The 14,610-nt window shown below is 45.6% G+C and overlaps 1 protein-coding gene across 44 annotated transcripts in view; it reads left to right on the forward strand.

Annotated features, from left to right (window-relative positions):
• Positions 1-14,337, forward strand: part of MAPK8IP3 (mitogen-activated protein kinase 8 interacting protein 3) — a 155,210-nt gene extending 140,873 nt beyond the window's left edge. For 35 of the 44 annotated variants that reach the window (XM_037910626.2, XM_037910624.2, XM_037910625.2 and 32 more), the window contains 6 exons: positions 853-1,024; positions 1,160-1,273; positions 3,603-3,641; positions 9,939-10,118; positions 10,455-10,598; positions 11,234-14,337. In XM_037910626.2, the coding sequence (XP_037766554.1) occupies positions 853-1,024; positions 1,160-1,273; positions 3,603-3,641; positions 9,939-10,118; positions 10,455-10,598; positions 11,234-11,355 (771 nt within the window). In that variant the 3' untranslated portion in view covers positions 11,356-14,337. The remainder of the gene's footprint in view (positions 1-852; positions 1,025-1,159; positions 1,274-3,602; positions 3,642-9,938; positions 10,119-10,454; positions 10,599-11,233) is intronic. The other 9 variants (XM_043523481.1, XM_043523500.1, XM_043523483.1 and 6 more) reach the window with 2 other exon arrangements.
• The last annotated feature ends 273 nt before the right edge of the window (positions 14,338-14,610 follow it).

Here is a 14,610-nt window from a genome sequence, read left to right on the forward strand (position 1 = left end):
GAGCCTTTGTATCCTCGTTGCTGATCCATGTTGGTAGGGGAAGAACTGTAACTAGAGGTCATGTTACTCTGGAAATCTGCCAGAATAGCACTCCTGACACACTCCCTCATTCCTCCCCGTATGGAATCTTCAGATCACATCTCAGTTTAGCACTTCCTCTTATTTAACTGATGAGGCTGGACTGGGCGTCTGTACCCGGCCCTAGTGTGTATCACTTGGTAGGAAGTCAGACTCGTGCTTGGCCGCAGGCAGTATATAACTGCAAAATGGGCAGGTGCGGGCAGCAAGCTGTGGGGGTTCCACTTATTGAAGAGCAAGATGCTAGTTTAAAACCCATCTTGTTGAAATTGTGATTCGTTATAATGTAACAGTGTAACAGGAGTAACAATGTCTGTAGGATGCAACTGCTATAAAAGGGGGACGAATACAAACAGTAAATCCACAACCAGTAAATTCACCTCACTCACCACCAGCAAGATCCTCATCCTTGTGCTTTTAAAAACTTGACTGAGAAGTGCTGGGAGATTCCTTTTGCATTGTTTGAAAAGTACCCTGAATAAGGCAAAATGGTTTCATTTCATTTCACTCTTTGGCATGAGCCATTTCATTAATGTCCTAGTTCCAAAGCAGTCTATTAGAATATCTAAGACTGTAACAATTCTCTCTAGGGAGAGGAAACCAGAGGAACAGGCTGGCCAATCACACAGTTGATCTGAGGAGCTTCTGCATACTGTAGTGGAGGTTTCAGAGCTATCTCCTTAGTTTATGCCTCTGCCCCAGGAGTCTTGAAAGCCAACAAGTACCCCCAGCCCAGGTATGAACTCACGCTGCTCCCCCTATGTGGCCTTTCAGAAATCCTTCGATGCCCACCCACGCCGGGAGAGTCAGGTCCGGCAGCTGGCATGGATTGGAGATGGGGTGTGGGTTTCCATCCGCCTGGACTCCACACTGAGGCTGTATCATGCCCACACCCATCAGCACCTCCAGGATGTGGACATAGAGCCTTATGTCAGCAAGATGCTAGGTGAGAAGGCAGTGCCAGTCAGGAAATGGCCTGTTTGTTATTCTTGTGGGCACGGAGCATCAGTGTTTGTTAGGCAGCATTGCTCCAAGTGATACTGTCTTCACTGATTCTGCAATTCTCATTCATGCTTGGCAGGCACTGGAAAGCTGGGCTTCTCGTTTGTGCGAATCACAGCCCTGCTTATCGCTGGCAACCGCCTCTGGGTTGGGACAGGGAATGGTGTCGTCATCTCCATCCCACTGACTGAGAGTAGGTGATGTTCATCAGACATTCTTCTGTGTTTTCTTGATGTTCGCAACGCCTTTATTTGCTAATTGCACTAGGAAGGAGTGGCTCTGGCTGACTAATGTATCTCCACCCTGATCCTGTGCATTTTGGTGCCACAACTGGAATTCTGGTCACAGCAGTGTTCAGGGAGAAAGGAGGGAGACTGGCAATGAAGATAGCTTAGTTTGGTTTTGCACCATGTTACAGAAATGCATGCCTCAGTCTAGAGCATTCTAGGACATCGTTATGGACAGCTCAGTGAAGACCTCATCTCAGTGTGCTGCTGCAGTCAAAAAAGCTAACAAGATGTTAGAATGCATAAGGAACAGGCTGTAGAATAATGCAGAAAAATGTACAACGCCATTATATAAATTTGTGGGACATCCTCCTCAAGAATATTTTGTGCATTATTGATCATCCCATCTCAAAATGGATATTACAGAATTAGAGAGGGTACGGACAGGGGCGACAGGAATGATAAAGAATGGCATGGTGAATAATATGGAGGATATTATAATACTGTGTTCTAGAGTGGCTTGGTTTGTGGATTGATCTTTCTAATGAGGTAACCTCCATTCAGCTTGGAAGGGCTGAGAGAAATAGGCAAACCCTATAGAATTAGGGAAAGTCTGAAATGTCATCTGCAGTATTCACATAAAGTGATGTTGTTTGAGGTTCCTCATTTTGCCTAATCTGACTGGGGAGCCCTGGATCTGGTCTGACACCATCCTAGTTATAGAATTAAGAATTCACTAGAAGTTAATTTGCCCCATGTAAAGATCAAATAGACACTTTGTTGCTGGCCCTTGCAGTCCAGTTGAAGCTGTTTCCTCCTCTGAGGAGCAGATGTTGGCTCCATCTATACACAGGCTGCTGTTGAGCACATAGGCGCCGACTCCATGGGTGCTCAGGGGCTGGAGTACCCACTGGGAAAAATTGGTGGGTGCTCTGCACCCACCAGCAGCCAAGCTCCCCGCCCCCCAGCTCATCTCACTTCTGCCTCCTTTCTGGAGCACACCACGTCTCTGCTTCTCCTCCCAGCGCTTGTTGCCGCCAACAGCTGTTTCGCGGCATAAGCTCTGGGAGGGAGGAGGGAGAAGCAGGAACGCGGCACGCTCAGGGAAGGAGGCGGGGAAGAGGTGGGGCCGGGGCGGGGATTTAGGGAAGGGGTTGGAATAGGGGCAGGGAGGGGACGGATTTGGGGCGGGGACTTTGGGGAAGGGGTTGGAGTGGGGGCAGGGCAGGGGCAGGAGGGGGCAGGGCAGGGGTGGAGTCGGGGCGGGGCCGGGGCGGGTCAAGCACACACCGGCACCAGCAGAAGCCGGTGCCCGTGGCTGAGCATGATTTTAAACTGGCTGGCAACTGTTGACTGATTCTGAAAACATTTCATGATGCTGTAGATAGCTGAACTTCTCCCACTACAGCATCTCCCAAGGCTGGGGATGCAGAAAGTTCATTACATCTAATCAGAGACTTAGTCCAGTAAAAATCAGTATCTTAAGCCAACTCTATCCAGTAAAATGAGGAGATCCAGCAAGTGCTAACAGGCAAAACTCTAGATCTGGGGAGGAAGGGGCACTAGTTTAAACATTCAGCAATGCTACTCTTTGCCTGCCAATCCACATCTAACTCACTTTCCATTGTGGAAAGTTTTCTCCTAAGTGGACTTGAACGTACTGGAATTTGCAGTCAGAATAGCAGGGCTCCCTCTTCTTCCCGTGGTGCTGGCAGATAAAGAAATGCTAGATAGAGCATGTCTGTTTGTTTTATAGAAGGAGCAGCAAGTCCACTGTAGTCCTACTGGACTGGAATTGTCCACTCCTGCCGCTGTTGACACCAATAGCACTGACACTAGTCATCAGTGAATTAGTCATTAAATCCAACTCTCTGTGATTGTAACCTCAGAATCCCAGTTCTGAGCCCATATCATAAGGCCTGTCCCTTCTTGGGGATGCTGTCATAACTGTGAGTTCAAGTCAATTCACATTGTAAGCAAATTCCACTAGTCTCTGATACTTGTGTAGAAATGTGATTTTTGAAAATGCAGTAAGATTTCACTATGAAGCTGAATTTTTCTCTCCCCTCCCTGATGCTGCAGCGTGTTCTTTTTAGTTAAGAAAGAGAAGAGCAAGAGCAGTGTTTTCTCACAAAGCGACTCTGAATTGATAGCATCCATTGGTGCCTTCTGTAGGTTTAAAAGTTTATGTTTCTCCTTCCTGCAGTTTCTCCCAATAATTGCCTTTTTCTTCTCTTCTCATCTGCCTGTTTGTTCCCATGTCCCTCTGTTTTTCCACTTCTTGCCTGTGCCTAGCCGTAGTCCTCCACCGAGGCCAACTCCTTGGGCTCCGGGGTAAGTCCAACACCACCTACCTTCCTTCTAGATTTCAGATGTCATTCCTTGTCTACCCATCAACCTTTCCAGTCATTTTCTCACCCCTTCGTTCATCCATTTATCTGTTCACTTCTCTCATTTTAAGTTGCAATCACTGAGAAGAGACCAGAGATAATATAAATAGCCTCATTCTCCCGGGGCTGAGAACATTTGAACCCTTCTTGGCAGCCATCCCATTTGTTTTATTGTGAAATTGAGTACTTTAATCTCTCCAATTAGTTTCATTGTTTGGGTGGCTCAGATTAACCAAACTGTTCACTTTGTAACCCTAGCAGTCGGGATCTGCTTAGCCACATGTTCCCAGGCAGACAAGGATAGACTGTCCACTCAGTCTTGCAAGATTTTCTCTGAGCACCTTCATTTTCCAAAACAGTTATGGCCTTTGCCACTGTGGGACCTCATAGCCAGAAATAATTGAGCAGGACTTTTAAAAGTATTAAAAATCATTTGAATGTATGCAAGTTAAGCCAGTGATCTTGAAAAAATCAGAAGTTCATGGTTCAAGGCTTAAGATGACCATCTGCAGGGGTCAGGAAGGAATCTTTTTCTCCCAGAAGCATAGCACAATTACCCAGGATCACTCTTCCCTTTGAAGCATTAGATACTGGCCATTGCTAGAGACAGAATATTGGGCTAGAAGGATTAATTGCCTGATATGACTGGTCCTATGTAACAATTAAATGATGCCAGCTAGTGTTCCCTCTAATTTTTTATGCCCATGTGCGGAATAAGGACTTCTCCCCTCCCCCTCCGCCCTCCCAAGCTCTCTTGCCACAGCAGCTTGGGTGTAGAGGCACCTCTCCCTGGCTGCAGCAGCTCCGGCAGGCCTGGGCCAGGCCGAGGGAGGGGCTCAGTTCCGTGTTGGTGCTGGAGGAGGGGTGCCTCTACCCTGGCCGCGGCAGGTTCAGGGCAGGTCCATGCTGGGGTCGTCGGAGAGGGGCACCTCTCCCCGCAGCGGCAGTTCTGCACTGGGACTGATGGGGAGGGGCGCCTCTTTCCCCCGTGACAGGTCTGCGCTGGGGCCAGTGGGGTGGGCTCCTCTCCCGCTGCGGCCCTGAGCCCCTGCATGGAGCTTAATAGGCGGCCGCGCAGCTTAGAGGGAACTTAGATGCCAGCCAATTGTACCTGCTCATAGCAAACCAAATCACAAAGATGCAGAAAGCCCTTACTGTTATGGTCTCTCTTTTTGACCAGCATTTATTCTTCCCTCCAGATATATTTGAGCCTGCTAGCTGTACATCTGCTCTGATTTCAGGATTATTTCTGCATCATTTAATAACTGAAATAGAACTCAGCCCAAAATATATAACTCTATTGAAACAATAGGTCCCTGTGGTAGCAGGATCGACATAGCAACCACCTTATGATAGAATCGTAGGACAGTAAGGGACCTTGAGAGGTCATTTAGTCCAGTCTCCTGCACGCATGGTAGGACTAAGTATTATGTTTTAGTTCTTCCAAGTGACTGATCACAAATGGAAGCTTTGGATTCACTACAGTGTCCCTCTTAAGATTAAACTAGCTAGGGTCATAAAGGGTAACAAGAAAACACTTTACAAATACATTAGAAGCAAGTGGAAGACCAAGAACAGGGTAGGACCATTACTCAATGAGGAGGAAAAGACAATAACAGAAAATGCAGCAATGGCTGAAGTGTTAAATGCCTTTTTTGTTTCTGCTTTCACCAAAAAGGTTAGCAGTGATTGGACGACTAACATAGTGAACATCAGTGTAAATGGGCTAAGATCTGAGGCTACAATAGGGAAATAACAAGTTAATAATTACTTGGACAACTTAGAAGTCTTCAAGTCAGCAGGGGCTGATGAAATACTTCCTAGAATACTTAAAGGACTGTCTGAAGAGATCTCTGAGCCATTAGCAATTATCTTTGAGAACTCATGGAGGACTGGACAGATCCCAGAGGACTAGAAAAGTGCAAATATAGTACCTGTCTATAAAAAGGGGACTAAGGACAACCCAGAGAATTATAGACCAGTCAGCTTTACTTTTGTACCCAGAAAGATAATGGAGCAAATAATCAAACGATCAATTTGTAAGCACCTAGAAGGTAATAAGGCGATAAGTAAGAGGCAACATGGATTTGTCAAGAACACATCATGTCAAACCAACCTGATAACCTTCTTTAATAGGGTTAAAGCCTTGTGGATGGGGCAAGCAGTAGATGTGATATATCTTGACTTGAATAAATCTTTTGACACTGTCTCACATGACCTGTCTCATAGGGAAATATAGCCTAGATGAACTGCTATAAGATGGGTGCACAACTGGTTGGAAAATGGTACTCTGTACATTGAGAGTAGTTATCAGTGGTTCACAGTCAAGCTGGAAGGGCATATTGAGTGGTGTCCCGCAGGGATCTGTCCTGGTCCAGTTCTATTGAATATCTTCATAAATGATTTGCATAATGGCATAGAGAGTACACTTACAAGGTTTGTGGACGATACCAAGCTGGGAGTGGTTGCAAGTACAAGATTAGAAATTAAAATGATTTTGACAAACTGGAAAAATGGTCTGAAATAAACAGAATGAAATTCAGTAAGGACAGATGCAAAGTACTCCACATATAAAATGGTAAATGACTGTCAAGGAAGGAGAACTGCAGAAAGGGATCTGGGGGTCATAGTGGATCACAAATGAAATATGAGTCAACAGTGTAACACAAAAAAAGCAAACATCGTTCTTGTGTCTTAGCAGGACACAAGAAGTCAGTCTTCTGCTCTACTCGGCACTGATAAGGCCTCAGCTGGAGTATTGTGTCCAGTTCTGGGCACCACATTTCAGGAAAGATGTGAACAAATTGGAGAAAGTCCAAAGGAGAGCAACAAAATTGATTAAAGGTTTAGAAAACATGACCTGTGAGGAAAGATTGAAAAAACTTGATTTGTTTAGTTTGGAGAAGAGAAGATTGGGGGCGGGGGGGGGGCAAGAGAACAGTCTTCAAGCACAGAAAAAGTTGTTACAGAGAGAAGGGTGATAGATTGTTCTCTTTAACCACTGACAACAGGACAAGAAGCAATGGGCTCAAATTGCAGCGAGGGTGTGTAACTTTGCCTCCGTGGGTCACAACTGAGAATATCAAATTCAGGACAAACTGCTGAGAAATATGGCAGACACACCCCAAAACTGGTGGTTATTCTCCCATAGGATACACCAAACCAGCAACAAACGTAAACTTCTGTTTCATCACACTGGCTAACAAGAAGTCAGAAAAGCAGTCTCCTTAGGCATGCCAATCCTCATATCACCACCAAAAACACTAGACTTAATGATGTGTTACCTGTGTTACCTAGGGAGGTGGTAGAGTCTCCTTCTTTAGAAGTTTTTAAGGTCAGGCTTGACAAAGCCCTGGCTGGGATGATTTAATTGGGGATTGGTCCTGCTTTGAGCAGGGTGTTGGACTAGATGACCTCCTGAGGTCCCTTCCAACCCTGATATTCTATGATTCTATGAGTGGTTATTTAAAAGCAATTTAATCAAACAAAAGGGTACTTCTGATCCCAAAGGACCAGCCACGTACCCAGGTGAACATACAACAGAGATCTTACCCAATAATCACGCTGTTGCCAATCCTTTAGTAACTAAAATCTAAAGGTTTATTTATAAAAAGAAAGAAAGGTGTCACGGAGTCACTGGGCGATGCTCTGGAACTACTCTGAGGCCAGTCAGGACTCTGGGGAAGCCACCTCCTCTCTCTGAGCACACTGTCACCAGAGCAAGAAGCTTACACAGCTTCATCTTTTCTGGGTCTGACCTCAGAGCATTCAGCATCCCTTTCCACACCGTGCGCTTTCCGCAGTGAGTCCGCCCATGTGGGGCTCCTGGGGAAGCCAGAGAGCCCTGCATTCCAACTCTGCAGTCAGATGTGACTCTCAGCTAGCGAAAACAGAAGGTTTATTAGTCGACAGGAACACAGCGTAGAACAGAACTTGTTATCACAGAAATCAGTGACTTTCAGCCAAGTCCATCTTGGGGGAATCCTGGGCCAGATGCCCTGGACTCCCCCTCTTCCAGTCCCCCACAGCAGACTGCCCAGCTTCCAGTGACCCGAGCCCCAACATGCCCGTTGCTCCTCCTCTTGGTCTGTCCTGCTTCCCGAGCAAAAGGTGTCACCTGGTCACATCCCCCTCTTGGTTTGGCCATGGCCTACATGCAGACAGCTGGGCAGCCTCACCTGCCCCGAGGGCCTCAGCGAAAATCACACACCCAATTCCCATCACCTAAGCATTGGTGCAGTACACAGGGAAACTGAGGCATGTGCAGTATTAGTATAGGACAGTAAGACTCACATGCAACATAAAATGAATAAACCCCACTTTGTCACAAAAGGTGAGAGTTAAAATTGGTTAAAGGAATCAAATATATACAGTAATTGCAAAGTTCTTGGATCAGGCTTGTAGCAGTGATGGAATAAACTGCTGGCTTGTTAAGTCTCTGGTTGCCTCCAAGTCATTGGAAGGTCCTCAGTCCCTTAATTAGAATGCTCCCATTAAGTTCATAGTCCAGAGGTTTGAACAGGAAAGAGGCAAAATGGAGATGTTTGCAGGGCCTTTTATAGCTTCTTCCAATTGAAGGGAAACCCATTGTTCTCACTGTGGAAAATTACAGGTAACAAGATGGTGTTTTGGAGTCACATGGGCAAGTCACATGTCCATGCATGCTTTGCTTAGTCACAGCAGAAGCCATTACCTATACTCCAGATAGAACGTTCACAGAAAAGTCCATTAAGTGTAGATAGGCATCTCCCTTGTCCATTGTGAGTTAAGTCCCCCTTGATGAGCCATTTAACTCAAATAGTCCTTCACAAGGTGCTGGCTAAACACCTTGTTGGAGTTTCCACATGAGCAAACATTTGAAATACAGGTACATAGTTAATATTTATAACTTCAGATACAAAAATGATACATGCATACACAGCATAATCATATTCAGCAAATCATACCCTTTCTGTTGACACCTTATTTGATACACTTTGCATAACATTTGTTGCAATTATATAACAGTCGTAGCAACGATGATCTACAGGGTCATATTTGAATCGGATAACATCACAGGGAGATTTAGATTAGACATTAGGAAAAACTTCCTAACTGTCAGGGTGGTTAAGCACTGGAATAACTTGCCTAGGGAGGTTGTGGAGTCTCTGTCATTGGAGATGTTAGACAAAGAGCAGGTTAGACAAATGCCTATTGGGGTGGTCTAGATAATACTTAGTCCTGTGTCAGTGCAGGGAACTGGACTAGATAACATATTGAGGTCCCTTCCGGTCCTGTATTTCTAAAATTTCTACTGGCCTAGGTGTGCGTGCGGGGGAAGGAGTCTCCCTCCTTGAGTAATGAGTTCTAGTCTGTTTTCACTGGTGAAAGGAGGAGTTCATTTCTTCAGAGCCTGATCCTCCAAGGTGTTGAGCATCCTTAGCTCTCATTGAAGTCCATGGGAGGCAAGGATGGTCAGAATCTCTGAGGAGTTCTTGAGTGGCCAGATAGTTGAACTCAAGGTATGAGGTCTTAGGCTGGTGGCAGAATTCTCCTCAGATTAGGAAAGGAACTCTGCTCCATTTGACTCGACAAGCTCAAATGCTATTGGGATTGAGAGTGCCTTCCCTAATGCTGCAGAGGCTGTATTGCCAGCCTGAGCACTGACAGATTAGCATGAGTCCTTGACTTGAGTTTCAAACTGAGCAACTTCACCAACCTGGGAAACAGCCACTACTTTCCAGGTGCATGAAGGCCAAGAATCCTAACCCTTTCATCTGTGCCCATCTACATACCATGACTGGTCACTGGGGCAGAAGGCTGATGCTCTGACTCTGCAGACACTGACTCAGCCAGCCTGAGTTCAGAAGAATGGATATTGTAGCTCTAGAAGGCCTTTATTGAGATGCCCTGGACATCCTTACTCCAGCATGTGTAGGGCTGGGATTACTCTTCCAACCAACCCCCAGAGAGGAGCATTTCCCTATTACCCGTTTTATAAGAAGCACAGTTTATTAGCAACAGTGGATATGACTGTGCCTCTTTGCCAGTAGAGAGAGAGGGCCTAGATAATCTAGTAGGGTCTCCTCCATGATGCACGAATGATGGCATTAAAGAGGACCTTTAATGGGCGTCTGCACCTTTAAAGCTTTTCCTACATGACTCATGGTTTGTGTTTTTCTTACATACTTCTCACTCTGACTGATGGTCCATAAATGGGAACAAAGCTACTACTTGGGGTTTTTCTCCTCCCTGTCTTCAGCCAATAAGACCTCCCCAACATCAGGAGAGGGAAATCGCCCTGGCGGAATCATTCACGTGTACGGTGATGACAGCAGTGACAAATCTGCCAGCAGTTTCATCCCCTACTGCTCCATGGCTCAGGCACAGCTCTGTTTCCATGGCCACCGTGATGCAGTCAAGTTCTTTGTCTCTGTTCCTGGTAAGGTGACCAAGGCACTTCCTCATGAGGATTCTTGCATTTACATTCTTCTATTTGGCCATCTTATCCCCTAAGACATCTGTGGGCTTTGCCCCTCCAGGGGAGGCTGAGCTGCCCACTATAGAATGCTGTGGATGACACTGCACCTTTTGTAGCTCTGTAGGGATCAGTTATCCCTTTTAAGGTCCTTTGGTTTTTGTGTCTGAGTTGGAAAAAAATCCAGTTTTGCAGCAGCAGGGACTGGATTGGCAGGGCAATCACCTAAATTTGTGTCCTTTAGCTGAGCATTCTGGGAGTGTGGCAGAGGTGCTGACAGGAGACCCTGTGCTCTTTCAGGTAACGTTCTCGCAACCCTGAATGGGAGTGTGTTAGACAGCCCTTCTGAGAACCCTAGCACAGCAGCCACTGAGACTGAGGGGCAGAAACTGAAAAATGTCCTGGTGCTGAGTGGAGGAGAAGGGTACATCGATTTTCGGATTGGTGAGCTCCTACTTTTGGGAAGGGGTGAGGTGGGAATGGTTGTGGGTAATACATGGACCAATGGGATTAGAGATGAAACTGTGTTGTTACGTAGTGAGTTCAGAAAATGATTTCCACTTGTCATGTCTCCTGCTTTAGAGGAAGCACTTGGGCATTTTCCTCTACTGTTACCCACACTTTTCCAGGGCACATGGTTGGCTTGACCCCATCTGTCCCAACTGGCTGTCTCTACCCCTGTTCCCAGATCAATCCCCATAGACAGTCATCAGAAAAATACTACAGCTTTTTCTACTAACAGCCCAAGTGCTGCAGCCTTTGAACTGTTGTGTTTTGGAGCATACCTGTTGTTGTAAGGATGGGCTCCTCCAGGAGAGTGGGGGGACTGGTCAGTACATGAAATCAAAGATATTGGAGGGCCATGTTTTTGTCGCTTTATGAAGATCTGTTTTTTCCCCTCCTAACCAATCTTTCTGTGTACAAGTGTCCCATCATTACACCTGTCCTCGGGCCGTGAAAGAAGAGCTCAGTTAATGGTGCCCATGATTTTTTCTAAGTAACATGAGCCTTTTGTGAGGGGCAATAATGCTTTGGATCTCCCTTCCTGCTCATCTTTACTGTTTGTATTCTCTCTGCAGGGGATGGAGAAGATGATGAGACAGAGGAGAATGCTGAAGATACTGCCCAAGTGAAGCCAGTGCTTTCCAAGGCTGAGAGGAGCCATATTATCGTCTGGCAAGTCTCATACATCCCTGAATGAGATTCTCTCCTTTCCTGCCAACATATCTCTCCCTCCTCCCGTCTGAATGCCAAGATGTACATACAGAACACCTGCATTACACCTACTGCTGGAAACTGAACCCCAGACAACTGCAACAGCTCCTGCATCGGATGGTGACCCCCATTCTAACCTCTGAACTTGTAGCTTTCATTTTGGGCCCGTGTGCTTTGAGTGGTTGGATTACTGTTCTCCTTCTGAAGCTGGTGTCTACAAGGGGGGAAAAAAGGCAGAGAATCTTCAGAGTGAAGCCCGGAGTTGGGAATTGTGCAAATAACTCTCTCCAAGAAGTATGAGACAGAAGCCTGTCTTGGAAGGTTTAGCCCAGGTTGTCAGGAAGGTTGCCTCGCTGCCACCTGCATGAGAAGCAGTGCATCACCCTCATGTCCTCCAATGAAACGAGGCTAATGAATCACAACAGCCCAAAGAAAATCTTTATCCAGTTCACCAGGTGGAATTCTCATCCCATCCCCTCTGCATAGATTGTCCCCAGGCACTGAATCTTATCCCAGGATCTGAGAGCAGGCAGCACCAGGTTAAACCAGAAGTCTACAGAGAAGAGAGAACAGAGGTTTCAGGAAGCACTTCAGCTATTTGGCCATAGAGGGCCAATGGTCTCATGAAAAGGGGTAGAGTGTGGAACACATGCTAAAACCAGAAAGCCCTCCCTACTCTGCTACTATTTTTTGGCCAGTTGGTAACATTAAATAGTGCTGAGTGAGCGTGAAATCAGGGAGGACTGTTTGCTTGGTAGAGTCAGAGGCAAAAAAGGGTGTTTGGTGTCAGGCCAGAGAGTGCTTGGACACTGCTGCCATGAAAGTTTGCTGGGATCTGGTTGATTAGCAGAAGGAAGAGCCAGCACTATTTTGTCTATGTGGTATTTTTGGAAGGGGAGGTAAAAAATGCTTTGTTTCATTATTTTTATGAGCCTTAAAAATTTCAAGAGACAAGCTGTTGTTTAGTGATAGTTGGTTTTAAAGAGTAGCCGGTGACATAGCTTCTGTGTTAACCCAGCAAGGTTTTATTGACTCATGAAGATGCATTCCCATCCTGGTGCTGATTTTCTGCAGGGAGAAATGCTCTGCTCTCAAAACAGAAGAGTGCTGGGGAAAAGAAAAGGCAGGATGTTGATTTTGTCTCACTTTCTCCCAATACGTAACAGCAACCCAGTGAGAATGCAAGTTCAGGTGTGTGTATCCTAAGCCATGGCACTCAGATAGGAGGGCGCTTTGGGGTTAGCACATCGCTACGGCGGGATTTGTGTTACATGGTTGCTCTCCTGCAGTTAAATCAGTCTATAAAAAGCTGGAAAGGGGACCTTAGCTCCATCCTATGCACATATCTCAAGTTTTTTTTACCTCACTCCTGCTTCTGACCCATTGGTTAAAAGCCCTGATGCCACAGTTTGCCTCCTGGCTCCTCACTGTTCTGGCCTTTTAAATCCTTGAGCACATGTGCACTGCCTCACTTGCTGGTTTTCTGGCTCAGTCAGTGTCTTTGTACTCTAGGATCCCAGATGACCTAGTGTACCCATGTCTATCTGCAGAACTTATCTCCCCCCGTTACTGTAATATCTGAGTGCCTCACAATGTGTAATGGATTTATCCCTCACATCAACCCTGTGAGGGAGGGAAGGGTTTTGCAGGTAGGGATCTGAAGAACAGAAAGACTGACTTGCTCAAGGTCACACACAAAGTCTGTGGCAGAGCTGGTCTTCTGAATCCCTAGCTAGTGTCAGCTCCCCTGTGTGGATGCTGCTGGTATGAACTAAAGGGTTCCTAGTTGCATTAATGTAATCCTGTTTGAGGACTATTCGTTAATGTGAACTTTTACTTCACAACTTCAGCATCCACACAGGGGAGTTAGTGCACTGCTATTGTTACCCCCATAGTCCAAAATGCAGGGCAGTGAAGACAAATCCCTACTTTCTCTTTAGCAGTAGCAATGCTGCCATTACTTTCGGGGTTTGGATTGTGCATGCGCAGCTGAGAGATAAATATTAGCCACACATCAGAGTGCTGGGAAGGCAACAGCACGTATCTAGAGAACAGAGGCCCCAACAACCTATTTAGGGGAAGACAGAGGCTTGGCGGTGCATTGCATTGGCTACGATCAGTGTTACATTACATAGGCACTCGTACTACTCTCTGAAGACAGAGGTCGGGAGAGGATTTGAATCAAGTCCTCCAGCTGTGTACCTCTGTAAAGGGATTCCAGAGAGGCCTGTTTGACCGTGTGACATTTCTGAATGAGTCCGGCTTTCATTCTGCTGTGGCATATTCCAGAATTGCTTTCTGGTAAGATAAGTCACTTAGGGCTTTAGACAGCAAATAATTCACAACTTTTGATAATTAGTGTAAATTAAATTTCAGTATTTGAGCTGATTTTTAAAAAAATGTAATTGACCCCAATTATTAAGTTTAATGAAATATACCATGTGATAATTATGAAACATGGTATGAGATTTTTACCTGTTACCGTTTATGTTCTATATCTGTTTTATCAAAGTGACAGTACTTGGTCATCTGTCTCCCACTGAAATTTCATGGCTACTTAAGAAAATAGGTTCCAGATCTCCTTATCTCAGCAGGTTCATTTGCAGTTTGAAGCAGATTTTCTTTCAAGAAAAGCACACTTTCAAAAAGGGGCCAGTGACAGCTAAGTGAAGAGCCACTGCTGTCATGTTCCTATCATCCTCATTCGGTGACTACAGAGCAGCAAGGTGAAAGCTGATTGGCTTAAATACACTTCCCTATCATATCTCCACTGTGATGTATGTAAAGTACCTTGTATGTTATAAAAGGATTTTAAAAAGTGTCTTAAGGCCTGTAAACTCCGCTGTTTGGTCTAAAGATGGCATTCTGTAAAGAGACTGCTGTATGAATACTTTCCCATGCTTTGTCCCTTATGCTATCAAACAAGTGAACCATATCTGTTCTGTATGTAATAAATGTGTTAACATCAGCAATGGAAACGTGTATTCATTGCTTGTACAGATACTGGGATTTCTGATCAGGCTGTGGCAATGGGTTGATTATTGTAATGGTTGCTCAGCCAGTATCTCAAATTCTCAAACTTTAACATTATACTACATGTCATTCAATGAGTCAGATTGCAGGATGCTAGTTTTGCAATCCCCACAACTTCAGAGCTGGTGCTCTGCAGCAGTAGCTTCCTTGCAATTTCATAAGTGCTGTGCCAAAGGTGTGGAACACGCAGCTGTTATGGTGCAAGTGT

Source organism: Chelonia mydas, chromosome 10 (assembly GCF_015237465.2).
Source record: "Chelonia mydas isolate rCheMyd1 chromosome 10, rCheMyd1.pri.v2, whole genome shotgun sequence".
Taxonomy (NCBI): domain Eukaryota; kingdom Metazoa; phylum Chordata; order Testudines; family Cheloniidae; genus Chelonia; species Chelonia mydas.